At 50.0% G+C, this 15164-nt stretch overlaps 1 protein-coding gene across 5 annotated transcripts in view; it reads right to left on the bottom strand.

Annotated features, from left to right (window-relative positions):
• Nucleotides 1-15164, bottom strand: part of MCC (MCC regulator of WNT signaling pathway) — a 446585-nt gene that overhangs the window by 39532 nt on the left and 391889 nt on the right. For all 5 annotated transcript variants that reach the window (XM_062189308.1, XM_062189312.1, XM_062189309.1 and 2 more), the window contains 3 exons: nucleotides 10783-10929; nucleotides 9828-9917; nucleotides 8263-8411 (listed from right to left, as the gene is read on the bottom strand). In XM_062189308.1, the coding sequence (XP_062045292.1) occupies nucleotides 8263-8411; nucleotides 9828-9917; nucleotides 10783-10929 (386 nt within the window). The remainder of the gene's footprint in view (nucleotides 1-8262; nucleotides 8412-9827; nucleotides 9918-10782; nucleotides 10930-15164) is intronic.

Raw genomic sequence — 15164 nt, 5'->3', positions numbered from 1 at the left:
GTCTCATCTGTATTCAGGTCAGAAATATGTCAGGATGTGGACTTGTCAGATGTTCTAACAAATCTAACTGTCAAAAATAATTGAGGAAACAACTCCAAATAAAAGAATCAGTAAATTTCATGTGAATCAGAAATAAAAATAAGCCCCCTGGTTACTTTTTTTTTAAAAAAAGATTTAATCAGATGCTCTTTTCTTTTCTTTTTTTTTTTTTAAGATTTATTTGAAAGCCAGAGTTACACAGAGAGGAGAGGCAGAGAGAGAGGTATGCCATCCGCTGGTTCACTCCCCAATTCAACAGCCGGAGCTGTGCCAATCTGAAGCCAAGGACCAGGAGCTTCTTCCAGGTCTTCCACGTGGGTGCAGGGGCCCAAGGACTTGGGCCATCTTCAACTGCTTTCCCAGGCCATAGCAGAGAGCTGGATCAGAAGAGGAGCAGCCAGGACTAGAACCGGCACCCATATGGAATGCCAGCGCTTCAGGCCAGGGCATTAACCCACTGCACCACAGCGCCAGCCTCCCCCCCCCCCCCCCACACCCGGTTACTTCTCCACCCATTCTACAGGTGCTATGTGCCAGGTTCTGTGCGAGGCTCAAGGAAAGGGGACAGCCATGTGACCCCAAGGGCATCCTGAGAGTCATGTCAAGTGCACGTCACTAAGTCCCACTCCACAGGCACAGGGGAGACAGGGTACGGCAGTAACAGCTACATCTGCTTTTCTTTTTTATTAAAGATATATTTATTTATTAGTAAGGCAGAGTGACAGAGAAATAGAGAACAGAGAGATCGCCTACCTGCTGGTTCACTCCCCAAAGTGTCCCACAACAGCTGGGGCTAAGCCATGCCAAAACCAGGAGCCAGGAACTCCACCTGGGTCTCCCAAGTGGGTGGCAGGAATTCAAGCACCTGGGCCATCATCTGCTCCCTCCCAGCATGTCAGCAGAAAGCTGGACAGGAAACGGAGGAGCTGGGACTTTGAACCAACACTCTGAGACAGTAGGTGGGCGTCCCAAGCAACAGCTTAACAGGCTACACCACAACCCCTGCTCCAATACCTATGTGTTTCTAGTCTTTCCTAAACCATACTCCCACTACCTTTTGAATGAAGTATTATTATACCCATTTCTCAGATGAAGAAATTGAGGCACAGAAGGATAAGTACTTTGTCCAGGGATCTGAATGAGGCAATTTGGCCAGATTACGTGCTATCAAACATTCACTGTGGAACAGAAGTACAAGATGAACCCACACGTACACCCAAGAATATGCCCCTAAGAGCTTGTAAATGTGAAATGAACCAGGAACTGTAGACAGCAACCAATGCTCCTTCCAGGCTACAAAGCAGCAACTTTAACTCCTGGTGGCCCAAGTCCTGGGAACTCTCAAGTTTTATTGGATTTAGAAGTGCATACTCGCCATTGTAATCCATAAGCTGTACTTTGGAAATTTATATTCATTAAATAAAAGCTTAAAAAAAAAAAAAGTGCATACTCAGCACAAATGAGTTTGCGGCAAGTTAAACAAAACCCGAAACTTCATCTTCCCCACTTTGTGTCCTGGGACATGAATGCCCTGGAGGAGGGGATTCACTTTCCATGGGGCATGCTCTTTCGTCGTGCTCTGACCACAAAGTCTTAAAGACACAGACGTGCAAATGACTCCCGAACATTCGGGGCTTGGAGGCAACCTGCCTTGAGACAAATCTTAGTCACATCTCAGAGCAGAACACGGGGCTGTCTGCCACAGTGCGTGGCGCTGGGCGAGTCCGGAACTGCCCGTCAGGCTCTGCAACCCCAGGGTCAAGTCGAGGCAAGGCGTCACAAGCTTCCCCTGCCCTTGTTCAGGTCAAGACGTCCTGACATGGTCCCCACTGCCTCGCTGACTTGCCAGCTCGCTCCAGGGAATGTTCGGTCCCCGTGAGTGGGCTCCCAGAGCTCCGCAGGGCCCTGCTCGGCCACACGCTCGGCCCCTCACTCAGGTCTTGAAGGCTCTGCTGCTTTCTGTCCCGCCTTAGAGACCACTTCTTCTCAGTCTCCTTACTCTCTGTCACATCTGCGAGGCTGGCGTTGGCTCAGCTCTTGGTCCTGGGCCCTTCTGTCAGTAACTGCACTCTGGGTAACGTCACTCAGCGCCACTTCAACAGGCATCTGGGTTTCCATGGCTCCAAACTCCTCCGGCTCAGGCCTCTTCTGCATGCCACTGACGTTTCCACGGGAGGCCCACAGCCATCTTGCATTAGCACTCCAAAAAGGGATTCTTGGTTTCTCCCAAACCTTGTCCTCCCCTATCTTGCCATCTCAGTGAACACCACCCCTCAAACCCAGCCCCAGCGTCTTCTTCAAGACCACCCCTGTCTCTCGCATCCCAGTCTAACCCAGCTGAGGTTTCTGTTGACTGTGCCACCACACACATCCTGATCTGGTCCTGAGGCCGTCTCAATGGGCTGCCCTGGCCCTCTGTTCCCACTCTCTCGCTCCCAGCCTTTCCATTTTTCACCCGAGTGATCGTTCCAATAGTAAATAAGACCCTGTTCCTCCCTCATTTAAAACCATTTTATTTATTAAAGGTTTATTTATTGCAAAGTCAGAATTACAGAGAAGCAGAGGCTGAGGAAGAGAGAATGAAAATCTTACATCCGCTTAATGGCCGCAACGGCCAGGGCTGGACCAGGTTGAAGCCAGGAGCCTCTTTCTTTTTACTTTATTTATTTATTTATTTTTTAAACTTTTATTTAATGAATATAAATTTCCAAAGTACAGCTTATGGATTATAATGGCTCCCCCAGCCATAACTTCCCTCCCACCCGCAACCCTCCCCTTTCCCACTCCCTCTCCCCTTCCATTCACATCAAGATTCATTTTCAATTCTCTTTATATACAGAAGATCAGTTTAGTACATATTAAGTAAAGATTTCAACAGTTTGCACCCACATAGCAACACAAAGTGAAAAATACTGTTGGAGTACTAGTTATAGCATTAAATCACAATGTACAGCACATTAAAGACAGAGATCCTACATGATATTTTTTAAAAATTGATTAATTTTCTATGCAATGTCCAATTTAAAACCAAGTTTATTTTTTCATTTTCAATTATCTTTATATACATTAGATCGATTCAGTATATACTAAATAAAGATTTCATCAGTTTGCACCCACACAGAAACACAAAGTGTAAAAATACTGTTTCAGTACTAGTTATAGCGTTACTTCACATTGGACAACACATTAAGGACAGATCGCACATGAGACGTAAGCACACAGTGACTCCTGTTGTTGACTTAACAATTTGACACTCTTGTTTATGGCATCAATAATCTCCCTAGGCTCTAGTCATGAGTTTCCAAGGCTATGGAAGCCTTTAGGGTTCGCCGACTTCGATCTTATTCTGACAGGGTCATAGTCAAAGTAGAAGTTTTCTCCTCCCTTCAGAGAAAGGTACCTCCTTCTTTGATGGCCCTGTTCTTTCCACTGGGATCTCACTTGCAGAGATCTTTCATTTAGGTTTTTTTTTTTTTTTTTCCCCAGAGTGTCTTGGCTTTCCATACCTAAAATACTCTCATGGGTATTTATTTATTTTTTTGACAGGCAGAGTTAGACAGTGAGAGAGAGAAACAGAGAGAAAGGTCTTCCTTTTCCATTGGTTCACCCCCCAAATGGCCGCCACGGCCGGCGCTGCGCCGATCCAAAGCCAGGAGCCAGGTGCTTCCTCCTGGTATCCCATGCAGGTGCAGGGCCAAAGGACTTGGGCCATCCTCTACTGCCTTCCCGGGCCACAGCAGAGAGCTGGACTGGAAGAAGAGCAACCGGGACAGAATCCGTTGCCCCAACCGGGACTAGAACCTGGGGTACCGGCACCACAGGCGGAGGATTAGCCTAGTGAGCCGTGGCGCCGGCCGTCCAGAAGCCTCTTTCAAGTCTCCCACGTGGGTGCAGGGGCCCCAGGGCTTAGGTCGTCTTCGGTGCTTTCCCAGGCCCATCAGCAGGGAGGGAGCTAGATCGGAAACACAGCAGCTGGGACTCGAACCGGTGACCGTATGGGATGCCGGTGCTATAGGTGGAGGATTTCAGCTACTACACCACAGTGCCAGCCCTAAGCCATTTTAACAACTTCCAGTTATACTTAAAGAGCAAAATTTGGGGCCGGCGCCGTGGCTCAACAGGCTAATCCTCCGCCTGCGGCGCCGGCACACCGGGTCCTAGTCCCGGTCGGGGCACCGATCCTGTCCCGGTTGCCCCTCTTCCAGGCCAGCTCTCTGCTGTGGCCAGGGAGTGCAGTGGAGGATGGCCCAAGTCCTTGGGCCCTGCACCCACATGGGAGACCAGGAGAAGCACCTGGCTCCTGCCTTTGGATCAGCGCGGTGTGCCGGCAGCAGCGCGCCTACCACGGCGGCCATTGGAGGGTGAACCAACAGCAAAAAGGAAGACCTTTCTCTCTCTGTCTCTCTCTCACTGTCCACTCTGCCTGTCAAAAAATAAAAAAAAGAAAAAAGAAAAAGAAAAAAAAAAAGAGCAAAATTTGTGCATGGCCTCAAATTCCGGCTTCCCTCTCTCTGTGGAATGTCCCTCCTCGTTCCGTGCTGTCCAGCTCTCCCTAACCTCTTCGTTTGTCAGAAAGCTGCTCCTCTGTTCCATGACGCCTCATTGGAAACCTCCCACCTTCAGGGCCACTTTCCCTGCACCCCTCCCCGCTCCTGTCAGTGTCCTGACATCCTTCCTGGAGCTGGCTCATACTCCCCTTGTCCTTTGTCTATCTCCTCTAACCTCTTCTGTTTTACTTTGCTTTGTATGTCAAACAGCCTAACACAGAGCAGGTGCTTTATTTTATTATTTCCCAAAGAAACCTTTTATTTAAGGAATACAAACTTCATGCATTTCATAAGTACAACTTTAAGAATACAGTAATTCTTCCCACCATACCTGCCATCCCACTCTTCCTCCTCTTCTGTCTCTCATTCTCAGTCCCATTCTCCACTAAGATCCATTTTCAATTAATTTTATACACAGAAGACCAACTCTATACTAAGTAAAGAGTTCAACAATTTGCACACACACACACATACACACACATAAAACACAGCTGTTCAACGGTCAAGACAAGGGCTGTTCAAAATCATTGCATCTTGAAGTTAATTTCACTTCTTGTTTAGAAACTTAACTATTTTGTATTTATTTATTTTATTTATTTGACAGGTAGAGTATTAGACAGTGAGAGAGAGAGACAGAGAGAAAGGTCTTCCTTCCGTTGGTTCACCCCCCAAATGGCCGCTATGGCTGGAATTGCACCGATCCAAAGCTAGGAGCCAGGTGCTTCTTCCTGGTCTCCCATGCAGGTGCAGGGGCCCAAGCACTTGGGCCATCCTCCACTGCCTTCCCGGGCCACAGCAGAGAGCTGGACTGGAAGAGATGCAGCCGGGACTAGAACTGGCACCCATATGGGATACCAGCACTGCAGGCGAAGGATTAACCAAGTGAGCCACGGCGCTGGCCCTGAAACTTAACTAACTTTAAAGAAGCACCCAAGAATGACACATCTTTTTTGTTTTTTGTTTTTGTTTTTTGACAGGCAGAGTGGATAGTGAGAGAGAGACAGAGAGAAAGGTCTTCCTTTTTGCCACTGGTTCACCCTCCAATGGCCGCTGCGGCCAGCGCACTGCGGCCGGCGCACCGTGCTGATCCGAAGCCAGGAGCCAGGTGCTTCTCCTGGTCTCCCATGTGGGTGCATGGCCCAAGCACTTGGGCCATCCTCCACTGCCTTCCTGGGCCATAGCAGAGGGCTGGCCTGGAAGAGGGGCAACCGGGATAGAATCCGGGGCCCCAACCAGGACTAGAACCTGGTGTGCCGGCGCCGCAAGGCGGAGGATTAGCCAGTTGAGCCACAGCACCGGCCTAATGACACATCTTTTGCAAGCACTTAGACATAATTATAACACAACTCTTTGAGGAAAAAGGTCCTGTATGGAAAGTTAGTGCACAATGACTCCTATTGTTAATTTAACAATTAACACTCTTATGTATGCTGTCAGTGATCACCCGAGGCTCTTGACATGAGCTGCCTAGGCTGTGGAAGGCTTTTGAATCCACAAACACTGTCAGTGTTTAGACAAGGCTGTAGCAAAGTGGAACTTCTTCCCTCCCTTCAGAGAAAAGTAGCTCCTTCTTTGATGGCCCTTTCCACTGGGGTCTCAGCCACCGAGGTCCTTCATAGAGGACAACTTTTGGCACAGGGTCTTGGCTTTCCAGGCCTGCAGAGCAGGTGTTCTAAGGGAGGAAATGCTCCTTCTGTTTGGTACAGCCCCTCAGGGCAACACAGGGTTTCTTGAAGGCAAATAAGCCTTCAACTTTGAGAGTTCCACACCACACGTGGGCACGCAGAACCACAGGTTCCAGCTGTAGTTATGACCACAAAAGGGACGATGGAAACAGAACAAAGAGCAGGAGCTGACTTCTTCCCTGGCTGTTCAGTCCCCTCCCCTCCCCTCCCTTCCCCTTCTTTCTTCCCTTTTTTTTTTTTTAATCAAGATTTTATTTCTTTATTTGAGAGAGTTACAGACAGTGAGAGGGAGAGACAGAGAAAGGCCTTCCATCCGTTGGTTCACTCCTCAGGTGGCCACAACGAGCAGAACTGTGCTGATCTGAAGCCAGGAGCCAGGTGCTTCCTCCTGGTCCCCCAGGTGGGTACAGGGGCCCAAGCACCTGGGCCATCCTCCACTGCTTTCCCAGGCCACAGCAGAGAGCTGGATTGGAGGAAGAGCAGCTGGGACTAGAACCGGTGCCCATGTGGGATGCCTGTGGCGCAGGAGGAGGACTAACCCACTGCGTCATGGAGCAGGCTCCAGTTTCTGCATTTCTAAGAAAGTAAGTACCCTCTAAGAGGGTAAGTCCTGTGGAGGACTAAGTGGCTAAGTGGGAGCCTCCTGTGAACTGTCAGACACCAGAACAACGCGAGCTACCAGCACCAAGGATTCCCCCTTCTTCTGTCTCTCCTGGGCACACACAATTGAGCAGCAAGGACCCCAAAATCCAGCTGTGAAACAGCTTAAATCCCAGAACCGCAGCGAAGAGCTCCTCACTGAACTGAGGCCCCTGGAAGGTGCCCGACTTCAGTAAACTGCAAAGGGCACACGTGGCTCCCAGGCCAGCAAAACCCAGAAAGCTGCTGCTGCTTCCCTGGTATGGGGGCCTGCATTGGGGCCGTCCCTCTTCACTGTCTTGGATTTAATAAGGAAACCATTAATTTCAAGATTCAAAGTGACCCAGATTGCCACATTTCCTTAGTTCTCAAGAACTACCTCACAGAGCTTCAAATCAGGGAGGACTGACAGGGCAATTTAATTCTGTCTCGCCATACACAAGAGGAATGGAATTAAGCAACAGTGGTGGGGAACAGTCTCCACATGTCTTCCTGATGAGCTCACAAATCTTCCGAACTCTCACTACATTCCCCCAGTGAGGACGGGAGGGTCATGGCAGCCACACTACTTGTGCGTGCGGCCTCAGAGGCCAGCCTGCCACCATGGAACCTGCTGAGTCAGACTGGTGCCGTGGCTTGGCCAGGGTCCTCCTGTGCTGTCCGAGCAACTGCCTCCCCAGGGGGATGACACACCAGCCTTCACCAGAAGCTGAGACAGCAAACTCCTGCTCCCCCTGCCGTGAGACTTGGAGGAAAATCCCTAAAACTGGCTGTCTGGTAAACAGATTTGAAACAGAACAGCACAGAATGTGGGGACTCAGGGTTGGGCGCATTTGCAAAAAGCAGACATAAAATTAGGAAATCACCAGGAAGAGCAGGGAGAGTCAAAGCAGCAGGTCTGGCCACTGCCAGAACCATCTTGACCACGTGCCTCTGCTGGTTCCTGGGAGTTCCCGGCGTCCCGGGACACTGACAGAACATTCCAGGCCTTTGGTCTGTGGTTCTCTACAGCCCTCTGTGACCTACTTGCCAATCTGTGGACTGCCCTCAGGACCTGCTATGTAATTCTGTGCAAAATCAAACAGTGAAGTGTCTTGTTTCTGAATTATTCACAATTCAGAACAGCAACAGCCTAAGAGCAGAGCAGCAAAGCACCCAAGGACTAGGCCCTGGGTGACTGCAGAGGGCTGCACTCCCTGAAATCAGCCCTGGCTACTGTTCCCAGTGCTCCAGTGGCCCAGACGCTGGAAACCGCCTCTCTAGCTGACAGCTGTACCCACGTCACAGTGCACAAACCAACCCGCATCAACTTTGGGAAAGGGATGGGGTCAAACACACAGGACTCTCCTTACCTATTCAGCCGCTCTGTTTCCACCTCAAACTCTCGAATCTTGCTTTCAGAGATGGCAGAGCCATGTGAGTAGAGTGTCTGGAAAATCTCTTGGATGTTGGAGCAGTCTTGGAGCGAGTGGGCCAGGTGCTCAGCCACACTGCTGGAGACCTGCACACGCAAGCAGAAGCTTCCCTAAGGACAGTGTCACCTGGCAGATGCAAACCATTTAGAGCTGACACTCCCCAGGGAATCTAAGACCATGGCACGCCGACTCTAAGGCTTCTCAGTCTGTCTAATTCTGGTATGAAGAGCAACCACTCGAAAAGCATACAGAAGACAGGACAAAAATAAAGCTGCACGCACCCAACACATACTGGTGGGCAGCAATGCTGGGCTCACCAGACCTTTTCGTCTCTATATTCTGGGTGCTGAACAAAGTCTGGACTTCTGGCTCCTCCTGAACAGCCCGCCACTGCACGCTGGGGTCCCTCTGTACTGTAGTCAGGGTGTAGGCTTCTCCCTTTCTTCTCACCACTGGACTCTGGCCTGGATCTGAATACGTGCAATTTGTATTCAGGGCGAAATTCAAAATCAGGAGCCTTAAAAATATTCCCTAGGCTCTCCTCGGCCCCGAGGATCAAAGAGCGGGCTCTTCCAGCCGTATCCTCCACCCAGAAAGCATCCCTGAATCAAGGGAAACAGCCCCGTTTTCACCACCCATCAGTTCTTCCAGGCCCAGAGGCCCATGGCTCCGGGATGAAAACCCCAGACCTGAACTGGACGGTGCTGATCTTGCCTGGGCTGAGTTACACTTCAAAGGCAGCAGCGGCCTGAGGGGAGAGCACCTTCCCTTTCAGGAGGCAGAGCAGATGCACGGTTCTCTGACAGCACCAGGACTCTGGTCTCTGCCGCAGCAGGTGACAGAAAGCAGACAGCTCAACATTTTCATCTACATCACTAGGAACTAAGCCTCGGTCATTTCTTTTCTTTTCTTTCTTTCTTTCTTTTTTTTTTTTTTTTGGACAGGCAGAGTTAGACAGTGAAGTGAGAGTGAGAGTGAGAGAGAGAGAGAGAGAAAGGTCTTCCTTCCATTGGTTCACCCCCCAAATGGTTGCTACTGCTGGCGCGCTGCGCTGATCCGAAGCCAGGAGCCAGGTGCTTCTCCTGGTCTCCCATGAGGGTGCAAGGCCCAAGCACTTGGGCCATCCTCCACTGCCTTCCCGGGCCACAGCAGAGAGCTAGACTGGAAGAGGAGCAGTTGGGACAAAATCCAGGACTAGAACCCGGGGTGCCAGTGCCGCACGGGGAGGATTAGCCTAGTAAGCCGTGGTGCTGGCCTCGGTCGTTTCTTTACTTGAATGGTTTCAATAGAGGGGGAAGAAAACCTCCTTTAAACCTGACCAAGTCATTCACCAAGTGGAAAGCGGTTTACATTATAATCTGATCCTCTGGAAGGAAGCGGAGTACGACTTATCACGATAATTAACTGGTTACTGTTGGTGAAGTCTGGGGGTGCTGCATCAGAAGCCACAGTCTGGGCAGCTCTTGTGGGCACGTTCTCGCCTGGCCTCCAGGACCACTCACCCCTATGCTGCTGATTTCTGAGCCCAGGACCGGCCGGTCAGATGAGGAGGACTCGGACCTTGTCTTTGACAGCTTTACCCTCTCAGCAATCTTAAAAAACAAAACAAAAAATGATCAAAAGAAGTACACATCACTCCTTAGGTAAACTGTTTGGGGCTATGTACATACAAGGCTTACTTTCAACCGTATCAACTCAATAGTCTATTTAAATTCTGAAAGGCGACTCGCTTGTCCACTCTTTCTATGGTCGGCTAGGCCGGGGCTTCGGTGCTCGGCGCTGCTGGCACTTCACATGGGTGACTCTGTTGTGGGGGTGGTTCTGTTTGGTGGCATCCCTGGTATCCAGCCACACGATGCCAGCAGCACTCCAGCTGTGACTATCAAAAATCCCCCTTGGCACTGCCAAAGGTACCCTGGAGACAAAATCACTTCCTGCTGAGAAATACTGCTTTAACCTAACCTACTACACTGGACTGCTGAGAACCAAACCCACTGTGGAGCTGAGCAGGCGGGGGCAGCATCATCTTAGCAGTCCCCCTGGGGGCTGTGGCAGAGACCGGGTGTAGCTGCTTCTTAGGATGGCCATGGCATGCTGGCTGGCAGAACTGTCACACTTGTGAGCAGGGAGATCGCTGGTTCATCACACAGGGACCCCCACTGGGCCGGACTGTAGTCCTTGAGAGCAACTCTGCATCCACCGGCAAGTGTTATCACACCTGACAGAACGTCTCACTCGGAACAGGGACTTGTCAGCTGTGACATTCTCCAGCCGACTGATTAATGAGATCTGGGGTCCAGGTTGCAGCCGAGAGAGACACGAAACACTTAGTGGGTTATCTCTCCCTGCAGCTCCAGTGCAGGAAGCCCCGGGGGAGCTGCGGGCTCGCCTGCACAATGGCAAGCTCCCACATAGCAGAAGGTGCCCCACCCACACTGTCCTGTCCTCAGCACTCACCTTGGCAATGGGAACGTCATTGCTGCTGCTGCTGGTGCTCAGCTCTCCGGTGCTGGGGTTCACAGGGCGGCTGGGGGCAGTGAGGCGGCCGGGGCTGGAGGGACCAGTGGCCTGCACGCTCTGCAGTCGAGTTTGAAGCTCTCGAACCTGAAAGCATAACGGTCTTCAGACACAGCTGGCAGTTCCCCAGGCAAAGGGCAGAAGACCAGATGGGTGGATGGCAGACACTTTGTCTGTATGCAGGAATCAGCCTTACTGGAAAGCTAAACTGATCAAGTTCTTATATATAAAAGTCACTGTATTCCTAAGTGGACCTGCCACTGACCACCACCGGCTCTTTACATAAACGAGGGAACTCTGTTACCCGGAAGGCCCGGGAAGCTCTGTTAGGAATGTTCATTCACCTGGCCCCACGTGCCTGGCTCTGTGCTGGGCACTGCAGACGCAGGAGCCAGGAAGAAATCTCTTCTTCTGCAGCTCGGTTCAGAGGAGGACATAGACACATAATTTCAACACAAATGCCCTGGACCCTGCAGGAAGACTGTACTCCCTATGAAGTCACTCTGCGCTTGATGAGGGCAGGCTGGCTTTGGTGTGGCAGAACTGGGGTGGGGAGACAAGAGCTGTCACAGGGCACAGGTGTCAGAGCACAGCTGCGTTTGAACAACTGCACATCACTGAACGTGCACGGTTTGGAGGAGACATCTGCACTGGGAGGGAGGCGAGGCTGAGAAAAGATAAGGTGATGGCACCAGCAGCTTTTGCATAAGGACTCAGGGTAGGAATATCCTGGGATAGTGGAAACGAACACTTAAACAGCCCTCGTGTACAAAACAGAAACTCAGGGCCTTTTGCATTGCATTTAAGACACACATTTACCTGCGCAGAACTGAAATACCCAGAATGTGCCAAGTATTCTAAACAGGGAAAGATAACTTCCAGAAATCGGCCATTTTGTTATCCTTGACTGTCAAGTACAGCATTCTTCTGAAAGGGCACCACAGGCCTTATGGGAGGGCACCGAAGTCTGCTGGCAAGAATTAGCAACGGGACACTCAAGGAAGGGCTTTCCAAACCTTAGGTGTACCAGAATCTCCCAGATTCCAGGGCCCCACCCCTAGGGGTTCTGATATAGTTGGCCTCAAGTTCAGAAATCTACATTATCTAATAGTTCTCACAAGATGCTGCCATGTGGCTGGTCAGGGACCACATCTAGGGTAGCACTGGCCTCAGAGCCTCCAAGGCCATGAAGCACATTAGGCCCAGAGAGGAGTGAGCCAAGCCAGGAGTCCAGCCCAGTGCCAGCCCAGCCAAGCAGCCCCGGCAGGCAGGGGCGGGGATAAGGTACAGGGGCCTCCAAAAGCTAGTGGAAAGCTTTTTCATATTAAATGTTGCAAAGTCTCCATCCTGCTAACTTGGGAATCAAAAGTAATTGAAATTTCAATAATTCATCAGCACATTAGGAGCCAAAATAGGAAAATTCCCTCGGAGCAAATTGCACTCAGTAGTGAAACAGCTCCCAGGGCCCCTGCTCTGCGAAGGCTTCCAGGAACCGGAGGTGGGCAGACACACATCATCCCCATCACAGTCCAGACACAGGGTCAAACTCCAAGTACCTCCAAGACAAGAAAAGCACCTGCTGGTGACAGATTGCAGAGCCCACTGTGGAATGGTCCCTGAAACAAGCAATGGGTGCTGGTTCAGCCGCCCTGTTAGGCCACATGGCAAATGGGAGGGTCTGTTTTCCCATCAGCAACCAGGAAACCTGCCTGGTACAGATTTGTATTTCAGTTTCCACTGCAGGAGGATATGAGGTGCTGAATAATTAACAATGTTAATATCACTCCCAACCCCGAAGTGCCCATGCTATAGACAGAACTGTCAGTGGTCGGAGTTCTAGGAAGTCTAGAACCCCCTTGGACCTGCTCGCCTTGCCCTTTTTTTCTTTTTTTTTTAAGGTTTACTTATTTATTTGAAAGGCAGAGTTACAGAAAGAGAGAGATCTTCCATCCTCTGGTTCACTCCCCAGATGGCCTCAACAACTGGGGCTGGGCCAATCTGAAGCCAGGAGCCAAGAGTTTCCTCTGGGTTTCCCACGTGGGTACAGGGGCCCAAGTACTTGGGGCCATCTTCCACTGCTTTCCCAGGCAGGCCAGCAGGGAGCTGGATCAGAAGTGGAATAGCCAGGACTCAAATCGGCGCCATATGAGATGCTGGTACTGCAAACAGCGGCTTTACCTGCTACGACACAGTGCCAGCCCCTCACCTTGCTTTTTTAAAAATACAAATGGTCCTGGACCATTATGAAAACTCCACTGAAACTGCTCAAGTTTAAAAAATGTTCTCCTTCTAATTATAAAAGTAAAGCATATTCCTCGTGGGAAATTTAGATGAAAATGAAAAACAGAAACAGAAAAGTACTTACATTTTTTCTAACCATATAAAGACAACTCCTTCTAGTCATTTTTGATGGTAGGTATGCATGCCACACATCTGCTTAAAATAATATCTAGGTCTAAAAATCCAGTTTAGTTTTAAAAGCTCTGGACTCAGAGAACATCTTTGCAAACTAAAGAAGGATAAACATGTTTATTTTGGGCTATGCTTTATTATTTAATAACTGTTAGTCAGCAGAAAAAATCCAATGGAAGGGGGTGTGGTAAGCCTGTCATGGAAAGAAAGACAGGTGGCTGAGCGGAAAGACCAGCTCCCTCTCCTGACTTGGGCAGCAGGGATCTTAATTAATTTAAAAGAGTAATTACACAGAAGAAATGAAGGCCAAGACCAATTTGCTGACTCAGCATAGGCTAGCCTAGGAGAGGGGAGACCCATTCTTTCCCACATTAGTGGGTTAGACTCGCACCCCACCACAAAGCTACATTCAAATGTTAACCCTCAATACCTGTGAGCGCGACCTCAGTACAAAAAAGTGCATTATATTCATAGATATAATTCGATCAAGTATCTAAAGATGGGCTCATGCTGGATTTAGGGGGCTCTATATCCAATGACTGGTGTCCTTGCAAGAGAGAGGAGGGGAGATCTGAGACACAGACACAGAGGCACGGGGAAGGCAGTCACGTGAAGATGCAGGCAGAGACTGTTCACAGACTGAAGAACAGCAGGGTTGGGAGGAGGCAGGAGGACTCTCTGGGGCCACGGGAGGAGTATGGCCCTGCCGGCTCCTTGATTTTGGACTCCTGTACTCCAGAAGCATGAGAGAATCAATTTCTGTTGTCTGAGGCTACCAGCTTGTGCTAATTAACTAGCACATTATACGCCGATTTTTCAATGACACTTTTATTAAAGGAAATGTTTCCCCTTAAATACACACATGTTTTGGGGTCAAGAGATACCCACAAATCAAGGCTGGCCTGAGGGGGGTTTGGTACTCGTGAGATTGTCAATCCTGGAGCTCTCCCTGTCTCCACCGCCTTGCTCCATCAGGGTCCTAAATGACAGAACACGATCTGAAGGCCACCCTCTCCCTTCTCCCACCTCACAGGTAGTACCCACTCGACGTGTGCAGAGAGGCTCATCTGCTACACACACTGGAACCTGGGGGAAGGTGAAGGTTGGAGTGTATCTACCACAGTGGAAACGCACCAACACCGAGTGTTCAGAGGAGCTGCCTCTGCCTCTGCCCTCACAGGGCAGCTGGCAATGGAATTCACCTGGAAGTCTGAGTGGCCATTCAACAGGCAAATAAAACGGAAGAGACAATGGGGAGACTAAGGAAATGACATTAACTCTGCTTCTCTATAAAAATCAACCTACTGGGGAAGACAAGGTTGATGAGTCAAGAGCTTCCCAATGGCTCGATCCAGCTGGTGAACCAGAAATAAAGATAGCAAAAGATGAGGTGCCTGCAGAAAAACCATGGAAAATGTGTGTTACAAAAAAACCTATGCATGGTTTTTAACTTTTTTTGCATGAAAATAAACTTATCTTTCAATTTCGTTTTTTAAAGTACACTCTGATGCAGCTAGTGGCTCTTGTATCAGTCTCTGGAATATTCAAGGAGGGGAACACCTGAGTTCTGGTTCATGGCACCGCTCAGCACAATGGGGAAAACAAAACAAAGAGCTAATTTTTTTGTTTTCAGAGAAATGAAAATTTCGGCCGTGGAGGCGCTGAACTTGGAGATACCTTCAGGTGTGTGAGCGAGAACACCTCAGTCAACCATGAGAAACAGGAGTGTGGGGCATGGGCAAGGCCCAGGGCAGAGGCAGGCAGCGGGCAGGGAACTGAAGCACAGCTGCTGGGAGCAGAGGTCAACGTGGGACAGCAGGGAGCACCTCTTCCTCTGGGAGGGCAGAAGAGGTGAGGGCAGGCAACGAGAAGGTGGCTTTGTGGACGGACAGTTCCTACTGTGTCTGCTA

The sequence above is a fragment of the Lepus europaeus genome, chromosome 4, assembly GCF_033115175.1.
Source record: "Lepus europaeus isolate LE1 chromosome 4, mLepTim1.pri, whole genome shotgun sequence".
NCBI lineage: Eukaryota > Metazoa > Chordata > Mammalia > Lagomorpha > Leporidae > Lepus > Lepus europaeus.
This window is presented reverse-complemented; position numbering and strand designations above follow the sequence as displayed.